Source organism: Elgaria multicarinata, chromosome 11 (genome assembly GCF_023053635.1).
Source record: "Elgaria multicarinata webbii isolate HBS135686 ecotype San Diego chromosome 11, rElgMul1.1.pri, whole genome shotgun sequence".
Taxonomy (NCBI): domain Eukaryota; kingdom Metazoa; phylum Chordata; class Lepidosauria; order Squamata; family Anguidae; genus Elgaria; species Elgaria multicarinata.
In genome coordinates, this window is record NC_086181.1 from 45458840 (window position 1) to 45477301 (window position 18462).

At 59.0% G+C, this 18462-nt stretch overlaps 1 protein-coding gene across 1 annotated transcript in view; it reads right to left on the bottom strand.

Moving 5' to 3' along the window:
- Nucleotides 1-1105: 1105 nt before the first annotated feature.
- DNAH2 (dynein axonemal heavy chain 2) overlaps nucleotides 1106-18462 on the bottom strand; it is a 96585-nt gene continuing 79228 nt past the window's right edge. Inside the window, exons 69-83 of the mRNA XM_063138104.1 lie at nucleotides 17904-18103; nucleotides 17447-17573; nucleotides 15681-15867; nucleotides 15084-15232; nucleotides 14652-14835; nucleotides 13658-13848; nucleotides 12569-12760; nucleotides 11582-11766; nucleotides 7068-7296; nucleotides 4761-4912; nucleotides 3276-3390; nucleotides 2602-2778; nucleotides 2052-2126; nucleotides 1770-1920; nucleotides 1106-1287 (exon numbers count right to left, since the gene is read on the bottom strand). Coding sequence (XP_062994174.1) covers nucleotides 1133-1287; nucleotides 1770-1920; nucleotides 2052-2126; nucleotides 2602-2778; nucleotides 3276-3390; nucleotides 4761-4912; nucleotides 7068-7296; nucleotides 11582-11766; nucleotides 12569-12760; nucleotides 13658-13848; nucleotides 14652-14835; nucleotides 15084-15232; nucleotides 15681-15867; nucleotides 17447-17573; nucleotides 17904-18103 — 2469 coding nt within the window. The 3' untranslated portion in view covers nucleotides 1106-1132. The remainder of the gene's footprint in view (nucleotides 1288-1769; nucleotides 1921-2051; nucleotides 2127-2601; nucleotides 2779-3275; nucleotides 3391-4760; nucleotides 4913-7067; nucleotides 7297-11581; nucleotides 11767-12568; nucleotides 12761-13657; nucleotides 13849-14651; nucleotides 14836-15083; nucleotides 15233-15680; nucleotides 15868-17446; nucleotides 17574-17903; nucleotides 18104-18462) is intronic.

Here is an 18462-nt window from a genome sequence, read left to right on the forward strand (position 1 = left end):
AACAGCTCAATCAAGGCGCGGTGACGGAGGGGAGGGGAGGGGAGGGGGGACCCAGCAGAAGCGCCCCCTGGAAAGCCGAGGGGGGGGACTTTCCCAGCTCTCCCCGCCAAGACAGAGAAAGAGGCTGCCTTGCGCATTTGCCTCTGCGCGGGGATGAAGCGGAAGGGGCACCCCGAGGTCATCTACACCGACCCCGCTTGTCTTGACAGGGCAAGGAAGGCAAGACAGGTGGTTTTCAGAGGCGGCTTGTTCAGGGACTCCCCCCCCCCTCTTCTCTCCTGCTCAAGATCAGACTACATTCTCCTGAAGCCCCCTGAGAAGCTGCCATCCCAAACAGCCCTTGGCCAACACACACCAGCCGCTGCCCCTCCCCTGCCTGGACGCAGCCTTCCCCAATCCACTTGCCTGCCCCCCTAACCGGCCATTGCTCCCCTGTCCCTTCCCCCTCCCCCCTGGATCCTGTGCCACCAGCTGCCCGCCCGAGGAGACACGGCTCGTCTCTGGCCGGCGGCCCGAGAGCCACGCCGGGCTCGTGTGTCACCAGGAAGGCATTTCCTCTCCTCTGTTCTCAAGGCCTCTCTGCCCAGTTGCACCACCAGCAACTGTTTCTTCGGAAGCCCACGTCCAACTTGCAAACTGGGGTGTGTGTGTGGCTGGGGTTGAGATACAACCGGCTCCCATGTAACTGAGTGCCCCACAAGTGACTGAGCTTTTCAGGCATTTCTGCCTGCCCACCCCCCCCCACCCAAAGAGGGGGCAGGGCAACCAGGGGCCGGGGTGGGGGGTGTCCCCTTTCCAGCCTGCGCTCTGAGAACAGGGAGTGCTAGGAAGGATCCCTGGCATCACTCCTGGGCAGAGCTAAAAGGGATGGGGCGGAGGGCCAAATCTGCAGCATGGACCCCCTCCCACAGCCCCCCAGGCCAGAATCAACGAAGTTGTGCCCCAGCTGCCCCAGGGGCGAAGCACGAAGGCCATCTGAGCCCAGGGCCCAGGCGAGGCTCCCCTGCATCACGGCCACACGCCGGCAAACGGACACGGGGGCAGTAAACAAAATAGCTTTATTTAATTTTACCTAGAACCATGAGGCATGGGGGGCGGGGGAGGAAGGCTCCTTTTAGGGAGGGGGGGCTCTTCAGTTATCCAGGCTCATCAGCAAGGCGGTGCCTCGTTTGATCCAGTGGTCCGCCGGCATGGCGCCCGAGCGCAGGTCGATGCCGATGATGAAGGAGGGCCGCCCGGAGGTGCCGGCCCGGTTGGGGTAGTAGTAACATGGGCAGGAGTACATCCCTGGGGGGGGGGGGAGGAGACAGAGGAGGGGGGGACAGGCACAGGGATTTCTAGTTATTGAGTGCATTCCTACCCCGCCTTCCTTCCCATCCAAGGAACCCAAGGCGGTGTGTACATAAATCCTCCTCCTCCTCTCCCTTTGATCCTCACCACAACAACCCTGTGAGGTAGGCTGGGCTGAGAGTCTGTGACTGGCCCAGAGTCACCCAGAACCCGGCCTAGAACCCGGCCAGCGGAGGCCGGGTGCTGTCCTGGCGAGGCAGCCCTCTGATGCTGCCCCAGTTCCAGCGGGCGCCTCTGGCGGATGGTCGACGGGGAAAGCTCCCCCTCCCTGCCCCGCCCAGGAGCAGGGCCAGAGCTCAGCTCCGCCCGCGGGAGGCCCCGGGTTCGATTCCCACCCTCGGGCCTTGGCGAGCCACTGGCCCCTCCAGCAGAGGCCCCCGCTTCCTCAGCACCCACCCCCACCCCACTCCCGCGGTCACCTTTGCCGCTCTTCTTCTTATTCTCCACCGGCTTGAAGTGGATGGTGGGGATGGGGCAGACGAGCTGCATGGGCTCAGCCTCCATCAGGCAGGAGTTCTTCTTGTCCCAGCCAGCGCCCTCCAGGAAGAGGCCTCGGACCCACACGCCTTCCTGAAGGCCGGGGAAGGGGGGGAGAGAGAGAGGGGGGGAGAGAGAGATGGCCGAAGGCTCGGAGCGGCTGCCTCAGGAGCCCTGCTGAGAGGTCCCGATCCATGCCCACCAAGCAGCGGGGAGGCACCTACCTTGGGTGGGTACACCAGGTTGTTGTCATCCACGGTGGAGACAATGAACTCCCAAGAGAGGGTGTCGACAGAGATCTGGAAGGGGGGGGGAACGACACACCGCCACCATCCGGGGGTCAGCGCTGCCAACTTCGGCGGAACCTCCCCCGGCGCCCCCCCGCCCCGCCCTGAGAAAACCGCCTCTTGCTCCTGCCCCCAACCTGGGGCACTCCAGAGCTTTTCGACTGCAATTCCCAGGATCCCTGCCCTTTGGCCATGCTGGGAGAGGCTGCTGGGAGATGGAGTCCACAACACGGACTCCGCGGAGGAAAGGCTGGAAAGCCCCTCCCCCTCTCTGCCATCCCCCTCCGGGCCTGCCGCTCTGCACATGCTGGCCCTCGCCCCCGCATTCTTCTAACCCCCGAAACCACCCTTCCCCTTCTTGTCCCATCTCCACACAGCACCACGGACCCCCTTCTGGGCTCCTCCGCTCCCTTCTCAGCCCGTTACGCCCCCTGCCCCCCCACCATCTGCCCCCCCCCCCCTCGCCGCCACCTTGCCATTTCCCTACGTTGTTCTGGCGCGCGGCGGCTTGCAGTACGGCAGTCAGGAACCCCGTCGGGAAGGTGAAGCCAGAGAGCCAGAAGAGCACCGGAGGGTGTGCGGTCTTGGCCCAGCGGGCGAACTGCTCCACGCGTTGGCCCAGGTCCCGGGTCCAGGCGGCCAGGGGCTTCTGGGAGGGGTAGGCCTGCAGGGGAAAGAAGCGGCGGGTGCTGGCGGGTATCTCTGGGGCAGGGAGAACAAGCCAGCCCCACAACGTGCTGAGGCCCCGGAGGCCCTGCTGCCGCCTCCTCTCTAGTGGTTTGGCGGTGCTTCGCTGGCCAGTCTTTCACCTCAGAAGAAGCATCCTTTGAAACGCTCCCTTTCTCTTCGAGGAGGCCTATGAATTATGTATTTTCCCTAGTGGAAAACCTCCTGGAAATGCATTTCACCCCCACGGGGGCTAAAAAGACCAATGCGTTTTAAAAACAACATAAGGAACCGGAGTTGTTTCTCCCTGTGGCGTTCCAGCGCGGAAGGGTGCCCCGGGAGGCGCCTGCCTCTTGCCCCAAGGGGGATGGACGGCCTGGAGCCTTTGGATTGCCCAAGAGCTTCTGCCAGGTGTCGCTCGGCAGCCCGTGGCCGAAGGTTGCCCTCCTCCAGCGGAAGCAGCGAAAGGGAACGGGCCGCTTCCTCAGGGCTTACCCTCTCCCACATGGGCGGCACGCGGGCGTCAAAGATGCAGTTGAAGATCTCCTCCAGGTCCGTGGACATGACCACCAGGCCCTGGATGCCCTTTTCCAGCTCCACCAGGGAGGAACTACGAGAAACGGGGGATGGATTTGCACAAAGGGTGGGCGGGGCCTCAGGGGAGCCAGGGCTTAGCCTGGCAGCCCCCCCACCCCAAATGCTTTTGAGCCAGGCGGGCAGATTTGGAATTTTGAGCTGTGGGTACTTGCACAAAATGGCTGTCCTGAGGGAGCTCGCCCATTCACAAAACGGCGGCCCGGGCGGCCCGGCCAAGTCCAAAACCACCAATTCCCCCAAAGGCAAACCGGTGTGGCCCAAATGAAAAGCGACTTCTCCAATCACCCAGGTTTAAGCCAGAGGTGGGATACGAGCCCCCAGACACAAAGCCCCCCACTCCTGACAGCCGTCTGCTCTCACGTCGACTTCACAGAAGGAAAGCGGAGTACAAGGCGGGGTGGGATCTGAGCCCCCAAGGCCAAACGGCGGGTTTGCCCCCTCCGCAAACCACAACGAAGGACCCATTTCACGGAAGGCAAGCTGGTGACACTCACACAGGCACACCCCACACCCACAGAGAGAGAGAGAGAGAAGGCAAGGCAAGACACACCATGCACACATACACGACCCCTCCACGACACCCCCGAACACGGGAAGAGCCACGCTGAGTTCGCCCAAAGGCCTCTCTAGTCCAGTGTTCGGTTCCCACAGTGGCCAAGCCCCAGATGCCCTCAGGAAACCCACCAGTAGGACCAGAGGGCAACAGCACCCGCCTGCCCATGTTCCCCAGCAACTGTGAACATAAGCCTACTGCCTCTGGGCAAAACTCATGCCACACCAAAACAGACGAACGGGCTAACGCTCTCTCACACGCACACACTCTAAAAACACACACACAGATGTATTCCCCCACAAACCTCATCAACTCCTTGCATCCCCCCCCCCCTCTAGCCCTCCCCCGCCCCCGGAGACATCCCCTGGCACCCCCATTTTCCTGGGTGCCTGGGCATCCTTCAGAACAAAGCATGGACTGCACACACCCACACCCACACCCCCACACCCCCCAGGCATTTCTCTTTTCACAGAATCCCTCTGGGGCCTACATGGGAATCAGAGGCGTTCTTTAAAATAAAGTTGGTGCTGGGGGCCAGGTGTACACATTGAGGAGACCAGGGCCTAGATCTTCTACACTCGAGCCAGCATGGGAAGGCGAGAGTGCCTCTGAGCGTGGGGAGAGCGTCCTTCTTCTCCCCCTGGCTTTCCAGGCCAGGGCTTAAGCCCCGAGGCGGCTCTCTTGAGGAGGCGCCTGCCGTGCTCTCAGGGGAACTTTGCCCACGGCGTCGGCCCGATGGAGCTCTGCCTGCGGATCCCTTTGGCCCCGTGCTGCCCCTGGGCTATGGGGCTGGGGAGGCCCCGCCCCGCCCCACCCCGCCTTCCCCTCACCTGATGACCTGCAGCAAGGAGTTGTAGCGCTGGATCTCTTGCAGCAGGACCACGTTGAGGGGGGAGGGGTCGGTGGACAGCACCCGGCAGGTGCCCTCGTAGTCGATCTCCTCCGGGATCTTGCTGCGCACGTCGGCCGAAAGGTCCAGCACCTGGGAGCGGGGGGGGGGGGGGCACGGTGAATGCGGGCGGGGGGGCGGCTGGCTCCTAGGACCCTCCGCCTCCTAGCAGCTCCTGGGCCCCCAAACTCAGCAACGTGGACTCATGCGGAACCCGGACCCGTGGAGAACAGGAGCCAGCCCAGGGATCCCTCCTTTTCGGAACGATTATGGAACGAGGCCCGCCTGACGAGGCCCGCCTGGCGCCAACGCTGTTTTCTTTTCGGCGCCAGGCCAAGACGTTCCTTTTCTCCCAGGCATTGAACGGCATTTAAGAACATATGCGGAGTCTGTTTTGTTTTTTAATGGACCCCAGAACTGTCGTCGTTTAAAATGGATACTGTTGTTTTATACTGTTGTTTTTTTATATATTTTTGATGGTTTTAAATTTTGTATACCTTTTAATGTTCACTGTTTTTAACTTTTGTAAGCTGTCCAGAGCGCTTTGGCTATGGGGCGGTATATAAATTAAATAAATAAATAAATAAATAAATAATTTCTTACCCGCCTCTCCAATTGGATCGAGGCGGGGAACTACAATATGCACAAAACACACAAAATACGGATTAAAAACACGGTATACGTTGTTTAAAAACATCCTAAAAGCATCCTAAAATTCCACCGGATAGGCCTGCCGGAAGAGATCAGTCTGGATAGCTTTCTTGAATGCTAAAAGACTGTCAAGCTGACGAGTCTCCTCCGTCTATTCCACTGTGGCTATTCCACAGTTTGGGAGCAGCCCCCCCCCCCCCCCCCGGGACCCTCTTTCCAGCACACCGGAAGCTCCCAAGGCCGAAGAAAGAACTGTGCGGCATGCAACTGATGCACACCGGCTTCCTGCCTCTGATACTGGAGGCAGCACGTAGCCATCAGGGCGAGGAGCCATTGAGAGCCTTCTCCTCCTCCTCCTCCTCCTCCTCCTCCTCCTCCTCCTCCTCCTCCTCCTCCAGGGATTTACCCAAGCCCCTGTGAAAGCCATTCAGATTGGTGCCCATCGCTGCAGTAGGTCAGAAAGGGCTTCTGCCTTCCACTTGTTTAACTGCAGCGGCTTCATCATCAAAGGGCCTCCCTTCCCAGCCTAAGCGATCCCGCCGAAATGAACAAAGCTGAAGGAAACCGAGAGCAGGACTTGGGCGCTACCCTCCAAATGGCTCCTGTCCCCAGAACGGAAGCCCGGCCTCCAAATTCTCTCCCGTCCGGGGTCTGCCTTCTGCACCCGGCTCCGGTGAGGGGCCTCTCGGGGTTCTAGCCGGGGTCCTTGCCTCAGAAAGGCCTGCTCCGATGGGCACCACCACGGGACTGCAGCTCACGAAACACACACACACCCCTCGGCACAGGGTACCTTTTATCAAAGAGCACCTTTTATCAGCTTAGGCTGATATACCAACTGCGCCCTTATCTGGACAGTGATAGCCTAGCTACAGTTATCCATGCTCTGATAACCTCTCGTTTGGATTACTGCAATGCGTTATACGTGGGGCTGCCTTTGAAAACGGTCCGGAAGCTTCAGCTGGTACAAAACAGGGCAGCCCGTTTACTAACAGGGACTGGCTGGCGAGATCACATTACGCCAGTCCTTTTACAACTTCATTGGCTGCCAGTCCAGGTCCGGGCCCGATTCAAAGTGCTGGTATTGACATTTAAAGCCCTAAACGGTTTGGGGCCAGGTTATTTGAAGGAACGCCTCCTCCCATATGTACCTACCCGGACCTTAAGATCATCTACAGGGGCCCTTCTCCGTGAGCCCCTGCCAAAGGAAGTGAGGCAGGTGGCTACTAGGAGGAGGGCTTTCTCCGCTGTGGCACCCCGGTTGTGGAATGAGCTCCCCAGAGAGGTCCGCCTGGCGCCTACACTGTACTCCTTTCGTCGCCAGCTGAAGACCTTTTTATTCTCCCAGTATTTTAACACTTAATTTTAACTTAAATTTAAATTATACTGTTTTAACTCTGTATTTTAACCTTATATCAATTTTGCTGCGTGGTTTTATCCTGGTTGTGCTTTTTATATTGTATTTTGTATTTGTATTTTTAACTTGTTGGTTGTTTTATGATGGTTTTAATTTTTGTGAACCGCCCAGAGAGCTTCGGCTATTGGGGGGGGGGGGTATAAAAATGTAATAACATAAATAAATAAATAAATAAATAAATACCTTGTCCTCCCGGCTCTGGCCGGCCGCTCCGGAGGGCGTGATCTGAGGCTGCAGGGAGAGCAGGGTCTCGAAGAGCGTCCTGGCCTCCGTGATCTGGGAAGCCACGTCAGCATTGGGGTGCTGCCCAAAGGCCTCCGGGGGGTCCATGCCGGGCAGCAGGCTGATGTATTCCTTGTAAGAGGACAGGTTGCCGTCCTTGGGGATGTAGTAGGTGTCCAGCGCAGAGAGCCTGTGGAGGCAGGCAGGCTGGCTCACTCTTGGCCTGCAACCGGGGGTCCTTGCAAACCCGCCCCCGCCCCCGCCCCCTCTCCACCCGCCATGTTCCAAGCCTGAACTTCCGGGCCTCTCGGTCTCGACCAGAGCCTGGGCCTTCCGGGAGCGAGGGCAAAACGCCAGGGAAGCGTTTGATAAAGCCACGGCTGAGCACGGGCCTTCCCTGTCGCCTCTTGCACTGCCAGGAAGGTGGGCTGGCGGATCCTGGAGGGTTTCGCCCTGAGGAAAAGGCGGAAGGGAAAGAGGAGCGTTCTCTATGGGACAGAAACGAGGCAGACGAGAGCCCGACTCCTAACATAAGGATCGGGTCCGTAGTCTGGGGGTGCTCTTGGATCCAGAACTGTCACTGGAAGCACAGACGAACTCAGTGGCAAAGAGCACCTTTTACCAGCTCAGGCTGATATACCAGCTGCGCCCTTATCTGGACAGAGATAGCCCAGCTACAGTGATCCATGCTCTGATAACCTCTCCTTTGGATTATTGCAATGCGTTATACGTGGGGCTGCCTTTGAAAACGGTCCGGAAGCAGACCGTTTACTAACAGGGACTGGCCGATGAGACCACATCACGCCAGTCCTTTTCCAGCTTCATTGGCTGCCAGTCCAGGTCCAGGCCCGATTCAAAGTGCTGGTATTAACATTTAAAGCCCTAAACGTCTTGGGGCCAGGCTATCTGAAGGAACGCCTCCTCCCGTATGTACCTGCCCGGACCCTAAGGTCATCCACAGGGGTCCTTCTCCGCGAGCCCCTGACCAAGGAAGTGAGGCAGGTGGCTACCAGGAGCGCCTGGCACCTACATTATGCCTGGTATGCATCACTGACCTGGTATGCATCACTGAGACCTGGGTGGGTGAACTGGGTGGGGTTGCTCTCACCCAGCTCTGCCCTCCTGGGTACTCGGTGCAGCACCAGCACAGACTCGAGGGCCGGGGAGGGGGGGTTGCCGTGGTCTATAGGAATACAATCTCCCTCTCTAGGCTTCCTGTTCAGTCGAGTGCTGGTCTGGAGTGTTTGTACTGTGTGTTGGGTACTCGAGACAGATTAGGGATTCTGCTGGTGTACCGTCCACCCCGCTGCCCAACAGTCTCCCTGCCTGAGCTGACGGAGGTTGTCTCGGACCTGGTGTTGAGGACCCCCAGGATGGTGGTTCTGGGGGATCTCAACTCCCATGCCGAGGCTGCTGTATCCGGAGCGGCTCAGGACTTCATGGCTGCCATGACAACCATGGGGCTGTCTCAACATGTCATCGGCCCAACACATGCAAAGGGACACACGCTTGATCTGGTTTTCTCGACTGGACAGGAGGATGGTGATCTGGAAGTGGGGGAACTAACATCTACCCCCTTGTCATGGTCGGATCACTTCCTACTGAGGTTTAGACTCTCGGCGGCCTTTCCCCTCTGCAAGGGTGGGGGGCCTATTAAAATGGTCCGCCCCCGGAGGCTAATGGACTCCGATGGATTCCAGAGGGCTCTGGGGGATTTTCCTGCTGATATGGCCGGTGCTCCTGTCGAAGCCCAGGTCGTTCTGTGGAATGCAGAGATGACTCGGGCGGTTGACACGATCGCGCCCAAGCGTCCTCTCCCTCTGAGCAGAGCCCGGTCAGCTCCTTGGTATACATCTGAGCTGAGGGCGATGAAGCAAGAGGGGAGACGGCTAGAACGCAGGTGGAGGAAAACTCGTGCTGGGTCTGATCGAACACGGGCTAGAGCTCACTATCGAGCCTACTCTGTGGCGGTGAGGGTGGCAAAGAGGCAGTTCTTTTCCACCAGCATTGCGTCTTCTCGGTGTCGTCCGGCGGAGCTTTTCCGAGTGGTTCGTGGCCTGTTACACTCTGGGCCAGGGCGTGAGATAGTTGAACCCTCGGTAGCACGCTGTGACGAGTTTGCACGGCACTTTGAAGATAAAGTCGCTCAGATTCGTCATGAATTGGACACCACACTTAATGCAGCACCACTAGTAGAGGCGTTCAGAGCGCCGTCCGGCTCAGTTTTATTGGATGAGTTTCAGTTATTGAGGCCCGAGGATGTGGACAAGGTGCTTGGCCAAGTCCGGTCGACCACCTGTGTGCTTGACCCTTGCCCCTCGTGGCTCATTACATCAAATAAGGAGGGGATCGCCGGCTGGGTCCAGGAGGTTGTAAATGCCTCCTTGAGAGAGGGAGTGGTGCCGGCCTCTTTAAAAGAGGCGGTAATTAGACCACTCCTGAAGAAGCCTAATCTGGACCCGGAAGATGTTAACAACTACAGGCCGGTGGCTAATATCCCTTTCCTGGGCAAGGTGCTTGAGCGGGTGGTTGCAGGACAACTCCAGGCACTCTTGAATGAAACGGATTATCTAGATCCATTTCAATCGGGTTTCAGGCCTGGTTTTGGAACAGAAACTGCCTTGGTCGCCCTGTGGGATGACCTCTGTCGGGAGAGAGACAGGGGGAGTGCGACCCTGTTGGTTCTCCTGGACCTCTCAGCGGCCTTCGATACCATCGACCATGGTATCCTTCTGGATAGGTTGTCTGAGCTGGGAGTTGGAGGTACTGCGTTGCAGTGGTTCCGCTCCTACTTGGATGGCCGATTCCAGAAGGTGGTGCTGGGGGATTATTGCTCTGTGCCGTGGCTCCTAAGCCATGGGGTTCCGCAGGGCTCTATTTTATCCCCTATGCTGTTTAACATATACATGAAGCCGCTGGGGGAGGTTATCCGGAGATGTGGACTGAGGTGTCATCAATATGCGGATGACACCCAGCTCTACCTTTCCTTTTCATCAAACCCAGGTGAGGCAGTGACTGTTCTGAACCAGTGCCTGGGCACGGTAATGGACTGGATGAGGGCTAACAAACTGAGACTCAATCCAGACAAGACGGAGGTACTGTTAGCGGGTGGTTCATTTGTCCGGCGAGGTGATGTTTGCCCTGTCCTGGACGGGGTTGCACTCTCCCTAAAGGATCGGGTCCGTAGTTTGGGGGTGCTCTTCGATCCAGAACTGTCACTTGAGGCACAGGTGAACTCAGTGGCAAAGAGCACCTTTTATCAGCTTAGGCTGATATACCAACTGCGCCCTTATCTGGACAGTGATAGCCTAGCTACAGTTATCCATGCTCTGATAACCTCTCGTTTGGATTACTGCAATGCGTTATACGTGGGGCTGCCTTTGAAAACGGTCCGGAAGCTTCAGCTGGTACAAAACAGGGCAGCCCGTTTACTAACAGGGACTGGCTGGCGAGATCACATTACGCCAGTCCTTTTACAACTTCATTGGCTGCCAGTCCAGGTCCGGGCCCGATTCAAAGTGCTGGTATTGACATTTAAAGCCCTAAACGGTTTGGGGCCAGGTTATTTGAAGGAACGCCTCCTCCCATATGTACCTACCCGGACCTTAAGATCATCTACAGGGGCCCTTCTCCGTGAGCCCCTGCCAAAGGAAGTGAGGCAGGTGGCTACTAGGAGGAGGGCTTTCTCCGCTGTGGCACCCCGGTTGTGGAATGAGCTCCCCAGAGAGGTCCGCCTGGCGCCTACACTGTACTCCTTTCGTCGCCAGCTGAAGACCTTTTTATTCACTCAGTATTTTAACACTTAATTTTAACTTAAATTTAAATTATACTGTTTTAACTCTGTATTTTAACCTTATATCAATTTTGCTGCGTGGTTTTATCCTGGTTGTGCTTTTTATATTGTATTTTGTATTTGTATTTTTAACTTGTTGGTTGTTTTATGATGATTTTAATTTTTGTGAACCGCCCAGAGAGCTTCGGCTATTGGGCGGTATAAAAATGTAATAAATAAATAATAATAAATAAATAAATAAATTATATGCTTTTAGACGCCAGGTGAAGACCTTTTTATTCTCCCAGCATTTTAACAGTCTATAAATAAATTTTAACTTGGTGTTTTAAATTTGTAATTTTGCACTGCTGCTGTTTTTATCTGGTTGAGCTTTTATATTGTATCTTATATGATGGTTTTATACTGTTGTTTTATACTTTGAATGTTTTTAATTTTTGTGAACCGCCCAGAGAGCTCCGGCTATTGGGCGGTATAGAAATGTAATAAATAAATAAATAAATAAATAACATAGGGCTGAGCCATTCCCAAGGTGGTCCGGAGCCTTGCCTTGGGCAAGAGGGGTTTGCCTCAGGGCCAGGAGGAGGCTCTGCTTCCACCACACCCAGAAACACCCCGAGTCCCGCTTTCTGGACACGCCCCCCCCCTCTGAGCCCAAACCTCCCCATCCCCCGCCGGTACAAACTTGTAGAAGGGGGCCGCTATGCTTTGCTCGCAGAAGTAGTCGTTGATGTAGGTGGTGAGGAGGCGCCGGTCCCAGTCGTCCGTCACGTGGCCCCCGTAATTGACGCCCGCAATCAGGTACTTGAGGGCGTCCCAAGGCGTCTCCTCGTACTCATCCAGGTATAGGCTCAGGAGGTTCTCAGACACCTGGGCAGGGGAAAGTGGGGGGGGGGGAGAACAGGCAGCGGTGAATTGGGACCAGGCCCTTGGAGGACAGGGGGGAGGGGCAGCTGGTGCAGGTTCCCCAGGAAGTGTAGGAGTGCGCCTGGGTGTGCTGGAGCATCACGCGGGCCAGAGTTGTGGAGCTGTGATGCCCTCATCCTCAGCAGGCTGCCAGCCCTGGGACCACCACAGGCTAAGCATCATAAAATCATAGAACAGTAGAGTTGGAAGGGGCCACCGAGGCCCTCAAGTCCAACCCCCTGCTCAATGCAGGAATCCACCTTAAAGCATCCCTGACAGATGGCTGCCCAGCTGCCCCTTGAAGGCCTCCAGTGTGGGAGAAGAGCCCACCGCCTCCCAAGGTCATGGGTTCGACTGGCGTACAAGAACCCACCTGCCCAGCACCTGTCTCCACACCCTGCTGCCGGACCCTGATACCAGCTAAAATTTCCCCTTATCATGCCACGGATCCTGTAACACCATATCCTGAGGCAACGTGGTCGGTGGGACGAGGGCACCGGCAGTAGCCACGCCCGGCGCACGGGGCAGGCAAAGGTCCTGGAAGCATCCAGGGCTGCCCGGGCTGCTTGGCCGCCAGCTGACCCAGCGACGGTCTTCCCCAGGCAGACGAGGTCGTCACAAATCGGTCCGTGCGGGCCCTGAGGAAGGAGGAACAGGCCGCCTCCCTGTGGACGCCCTCCCTTGCTTCCGGGGCGGGGGGGCTGCCCCAAACGGCCCTGGCTGCCTGCCTGCTGCTGCTGCTCCCCCTCCCCTCCCCTCCCCTCACCTCAAAGTCCGAGTCGTTGAAGCCGTAGACGATGTTCCAGCCCAGCTGCAGGAACTTCTTGCGCTCCAGCAGGATGCTGTGGAAGAAGCAGAGGGCGAAGAGCAGCTTCTTGTACTTGGCCGGCTTCGTGCAGCGGTTGAGCTGGGGCTCCGTGATGAGCTGGTAGAGGCGCTTCATGTTGGCCTTCAAGCCCTGTCGGGGAGGGGGGGGGGAAGATGGCGGATGGGTTGTGTGTGTGTGTGTGTGTCTTACAGCTGAGCCAGGAGGGCGCCGAGAGGGGAAAGGAAGCAAGCAAGCAAGCAAGCCCCGGGGCGGCCCGACCATAGAATCCTAGAACAGCAGAGTTGGAAGGGGCCTACAAGGCCATCGAGTCCACCCCCCTGCTCAATGCAGGAATCCACCCTAAAGCATCCCTGACAGGTGGTTGTCCAGCTGCCTCTTGAAGGCCTCCAGTGTGGGAGAGCCCACAACCTCCCTAGGTCACTGATTCCATTGTCGTACTGCTCTAACAGTCAGGAAGTTTTTCCTGATGTCCAGCTGGAATCTGGCTTCCTTTAACTTGAGACCAGGGACGCTCTGCGCGCCTAGGAGCTCTCTCTCCCCTCTTTGAAGGTCGGAGATGAAGGCTGCTGAACTGGAGCCACGCAGGTCCTTGGTGGAGCAGGAGGAAAGTGAGCACAGGGGCCGGAGGGGAAGGATGGTCCGGAGAGCCCCGCCCCCCGCCCGGCTTCCTCCCATGCCCTGCCCCTCACTCCTGGCATCCAGGGGGCTAGCAGTGGTCCTCCCTCGGTCCCCAGACGATCGGTGCTGGCTGCTCTACCGCCCCAACCCCCAAGCCCTTCTTCTCAAGCCGTGCATCTGAGCATGGAAAGATTTCTCCGGTCACTCTGTCTCTCTTGCACAGAAAGCGGGCCTTGCCTGAATTTCTCAAGCCACAAGGAAGTGGGAGGGAAAAGGAGGAGGAGGTGGAGGCCTTGGCCCAGGACCCGGCCAGGGTTTCCCCCCCAGAGAAAAGAGAGGCTGAAGCACTGCTGGAACTGGTGCTGGGGGAGACTTGGAATCCCCCCCCGCCCCCCGCCCTGCTCTCACCGTGGGGGGCTCTGTGGTCATCTTGATGCCGGCCTGCAAGATGGAGATGGGGAAGTCGGGGTGGGGGCTGGAGCTGAGCCACAGGCGGAAGGACGGGTGGGGCTCCTCCACCTGCAGCTGCTCCACCAGCTTGTCCAGCTGGGGCATCCAGGACAGCGAGAGGTGGCAGTTGGCCAGGAAGACCCAGTTCCCTGCGGGGCAACAACAGATTAATTCTCCTCCTCCTCCTCCTCCTCCTCCTCCTCCTCCTCCTCCTCCTCATTATTATTATTATTATTATTATTATTATTATTATTATTATTATTATTTGCATTTATAGACCGCCTCATAGCCAAAGCCCTCTGGGCACTTTACAAAGATTAAAACAGGGAACATTAAAAACAAATATACAAAAACAAAATTTAAAACCGGGATGGTGGGGTCGGGGGAAGCTGGACGGAATGCACCGAGATGCGGGGAGCTGAAGGTGGAGGGACACGGGCAGGCGGGCGGGAGGAGGAACCGACTCGTACGTGGCGCCGATGGTCACCTGGGGCCCTCCTCCAAGTGCCGCCTCAAACGGAGGTTCGGAGGATGGCAACAAGGGAGCGGGGCCTTTCTCGGTGGTGGCCCCCTGGACTGCCGAATGCTTCTCCCCAGTGAGACCTGCCTGGTGCCAACGCTGCCATCTTCTCGGCACCCATTTAAGACATTTCACCCCTAGGCGTTTGACAAGTGTAGGATAAGGCTTTTAACAGGCGCTGGGATTGATTATTGATGGTTAAAAATTCTTTTAATATTTCTGTGTACGTTAAGGGTTTTCTACTGCTTTTAGGGTTTTAATCTTGGTAAACCACCCAAACAGCTTTGGCTATTGGGCAGAATGGAAACGGAACGGGGCGGCCTCTGGGGCCCTGATGGGACGGGGTGGACCAGGCACCCACCCCCACCCCCCTGTGGCGAAGGAGCCGGCTTCCCCTGCCCCGAGACCGCTGGCCCCTCTCTTGGCCCTCACCCTGATAGACCCCGTCCTTAATCATCCGGGTGGCGATGGGCGCCTGGCCCTGGCCCAGCGAGAGGGCGTGGAAGCGCTGGGCCATCCCCGACTGCTCCGCCAGCTGCAGCAGGGAGGAGGTGGGGTCGACGCCGGGCGACAGCACAAAGATCAGGGGCGTCTTCGTCGTGGAGTCGTCCACCACCTGCGTTGAGAGAGAGGCAACGGAGAGGAGAGGAATCACGGCGCCCTCGTTCCACGCCGAGGAGAGCTGGCGAGCCTCGACTTCCCTGGGCCAAAGCAGGGGCATGTCTGGGGGTCAGGCAGCTACCACAGGTGAATGCTGAGCGATTCCCCCGTTCGGATTGCTCCAGCTACAGAGACCACCGTGCACAATGGGCTGGGTGAGGTGGAAGGGCCTGCAGGTACCCCCCCCGCCGCCGCCCCACTCACCGACTTCATGTTAAGCACGGGCGGCTCGATGAACTGGGAACCCAGGTTCGAGACGATGAAGGCCGTGACGCAGAAGGCCACGCGGTCGGGCCGCAGGGACCGGACAACCAGCATCCGCTGCATCTGGTTGCAGGAGTTCTCCCACTCGCCTGCAGGGGGCGACAGCGTGCGTGGACAGGGGACGCCTGAAGTGGGAGGGCCGCCCGTCCCGTGGCGCTCCAGGGATCCCCAAGCAGCCCGCAAAGAGCCAAGGGGCATCAGCCCGCCCCACGGGGGGATTCCTCGAGGGATCCCGTTCCAGCGCTTCCAGAGAACGGGTGGGGCGAAGGAGGCTCTGCCGGCCTGGCCAATGGTCACAATGCCAGGGGTGGAAGGCCCAAACGCCTGGGGAGTCGCTTTCGCCCCACCCCTGCTCTAGCGGCCTGGCTGGCGTCACTCGTGAGCGTAAGGGATGCCAAGTGAGCCAAACCTGTCTCCCTTTCTACCAAGGATGCCCTGATGCGCTCTCAGAGGCCGGGCGCCTCGGCAGAACGGGAGAGCAGCCGCAGGCCCGGGGTCCTTCCCAGAGCAGCCCGGCCCCAGCGTGGCGCGCCTGACCTGGGAGCATGGCCTTCTCCGGCTTGGAGCTGGTGTACCAGAGGTTCCAGTCCCGAGGGTACTGCTCAAAGGAGTTCATGATGCCGTGGAAGTTGGTGAGCTTGTCCAGTTCTGTGATGTTGTCCCAGTAGATGTCGGCCAGCCAGCTGGTGCACGGATTGTCCATCTGCCCTTCCCTGTCCAGCACCTGTAAGCAGGGACAAAGGGGGAGGAAGAGGGGGTCCCACAGGGGATCAAGCAGGGGGGCAGCTTTCCCCCTCACCCCCAGCAATTTTGGCCCTTGGCTAGGGGAGCTGGGAGCTGGAGTCCCAACGCATCTTGGGGCGGGGGACGGGACAACACCCGGATGGGGAGAGCTGAGTCATGGGGCATCTCGTTCTCTGCTTCAGGCACCTGTACTTTTAGGATGTCTGAGAGAGGCTAAGCGGAGAACCTGCCCAAGGTCAAAGGCAAGGAGGACAAAAAACACACACACCAAAAAAGGGGGCAGGGCTTCTCACCAGCTGATGACCCACAAGGAGAGTCCCACGGGGGGACGGGGGACGGAGCCAGCGCCCAAAGTGGGTGGAGCTTGCGGCATGGCAGGACTGCCGAGCTCTTTCTGTGTCCCAGAATGCCTGGGATGTGGCCGTTCCTTTGGCCACGGGGGGCTCTGGTCCCAATGTGCCCTCCTCCACTCCGAGGGCGGCAACGCTTCCCTTGGGGGCGGGGAGTGTCCTCCCAGGAGGAAGGTGGGCGCAGGCAACGGAGCGGGGACGTTCTAGGTCAAACCTGGCTGCCACACAGAGGCCCCTCAGGCAGGGAGGGCGCCAGCGGCAGCGCTGACCAGCACACACAGGGGACATCAGCCAAGGGCAGAGATTGCGAGGTGTATCTAGGCGGCAGCCTAAGTCAGCCCCCCAAAAGGGGAAGGGAAGGGGGCTGCCTTCAGCCGTTTCCCCCTTGGCTGCTGTGGAGCCCCCCTCCTGAATCGGGTGGCAGGGAGCAGGGACAGCAGGAGGCGGCTTCTCTTCCCTCCACGGCCTTTGTGAGCTCAGGGAGAGGCGGGGCGGGGCGCCTGCTCCCCCATTGCCCTAGGGCCTCTTGTCACGGACAGGGCCTGGCCAAGCGTCACGGCAGGCGCTGGGAAAGCCTCCCGGCCCTCTCACACGAGGAAGGCCCGCCAAAGGGAGGCCCAAGGGAATGGCACTGGGGGGCATTATCCAGTGGCCCGCAACAAGCAGAGAGCCAAAGGAAGCCAGGCGCAGCCCAGGCGGGCAAAGGCGGAGGGCATGAGCACATGAAGCCAGGGGAGGGAGAAGGCTAAGGGGGGGGGCCCACAGGCGCCTTGCCCTGAGCACCTGTGTCAGGCCTGGAAACAGGCCCACACATCCCGAGAAGGGGGGGGCATTTGCACGGCACGTGGCGTGGGCCCCACTTAGAAGAGGTTCCCTTGTCAAGGGAGCTGAAGCTGCGAGGGGCAGGCTATTCCCCAAACAGGCCAGAGCCTGGGGTTCGAAGGGGAGAGCCGCGGGGCCAGGGGCAAAGGCCCTGTTTGGCACACAGGTGGCCCCGGGCTCAGTCCCCTCAATTTCCAGGGAGGGCAGGGAAAGACGCTTCTCTGACTCCGCCAACCAGCGTAGGCCACTCCTGAGCCCGGCGGGGCCAGCGCACGGCAGCTTCCGGCGCTGCTCCGTTCTCGGCCCGAACAGCGGGACAATCACGAAACCTCCGGCTGGCCAGCGCAAGAGGCAGCCGCTTCCTGGTGGCCCCGGCCCAGCGCTTACCACGCCCCCGCGCAGGAAGAAGTTGTACTCGTCCATCTTGAGGTTGCCGGACACTTCCAGGATCTTGGCGCACATCTGGAAGCTGAAGAGCAGCTTGTGCCGTTCGAAAAGGCCCCGGCAGGTGTACCTGGCGAAGGCAGAGAGCAAATGGGGGTCAGGAAGGGCTGGACCTGAAAGAGGACACCGCCGCCACCCCGCCGCCTGGTTTCTCCGACGCCCAGTGTGCCAGATCCGGTGTCCCGGCGTCTGCGAGGAGCCGAAGGTGCCCTGCCCTCCTCCTCTGAGGAAGGGGTGATCAAGTCACGCCTGGACATCGTGGGTCATCGGCTGCCTCCCGGTCGCTTTGCCTTTTGCCCCACAAAGGGGGCCCAGAGACGACGGGGCACGGCGGGCAAGGGGGGCCCATGATCCCGCCCGTTGTTCGAACGGAGGGCGGCAGCTCAGCGGAGCGGCTCACCTGTAGACCGCATAGGTGTGGTACTCGTTCAGGTTGCGGATTCTTTCATCCAGCTTGGCGCTTCGGTGGCTCTTGTTGATGCTGAGGTTGAACAGGTCGATGTAGGCGTCCAGGGAGAACTGGTACATGGGGTCGATCCTGCCCATGTCGTTGAGGACGAAGAAGAGGATGGAGGCTCTCTGGGCGCAGGGCCGGTAGGCCTGTCGGGGGGCGCAGGACAGCGAGCGAGACGGTGAGCGGAGAGCAGCGGTGGCGGAAAGACTCCCCTGCCCCGTGGCTTCCCGGATGTCTCGGGATACAGCCCCCACAATCCTTCGCCCTAACGGGGCCAATGGCCATGCTGGCTGAGGATTCTGGGAGTTGCAATCCAACACACCTGGATGGGGAAGGCTGGCAAAAGGTCCCCTCTGCTGCCTGCACGCCACAAAGGAGCCTGAGAAAACCGCCCATCGTGAAGAACCCGACCTTCGGGTTTCATTCTTTTAAAGCGCAAGTGACCAGTCCTGGCCGACTGTGTGGAAACCCGGGGGGGAGCGGACGTGGCACCTGCACCCCCAGA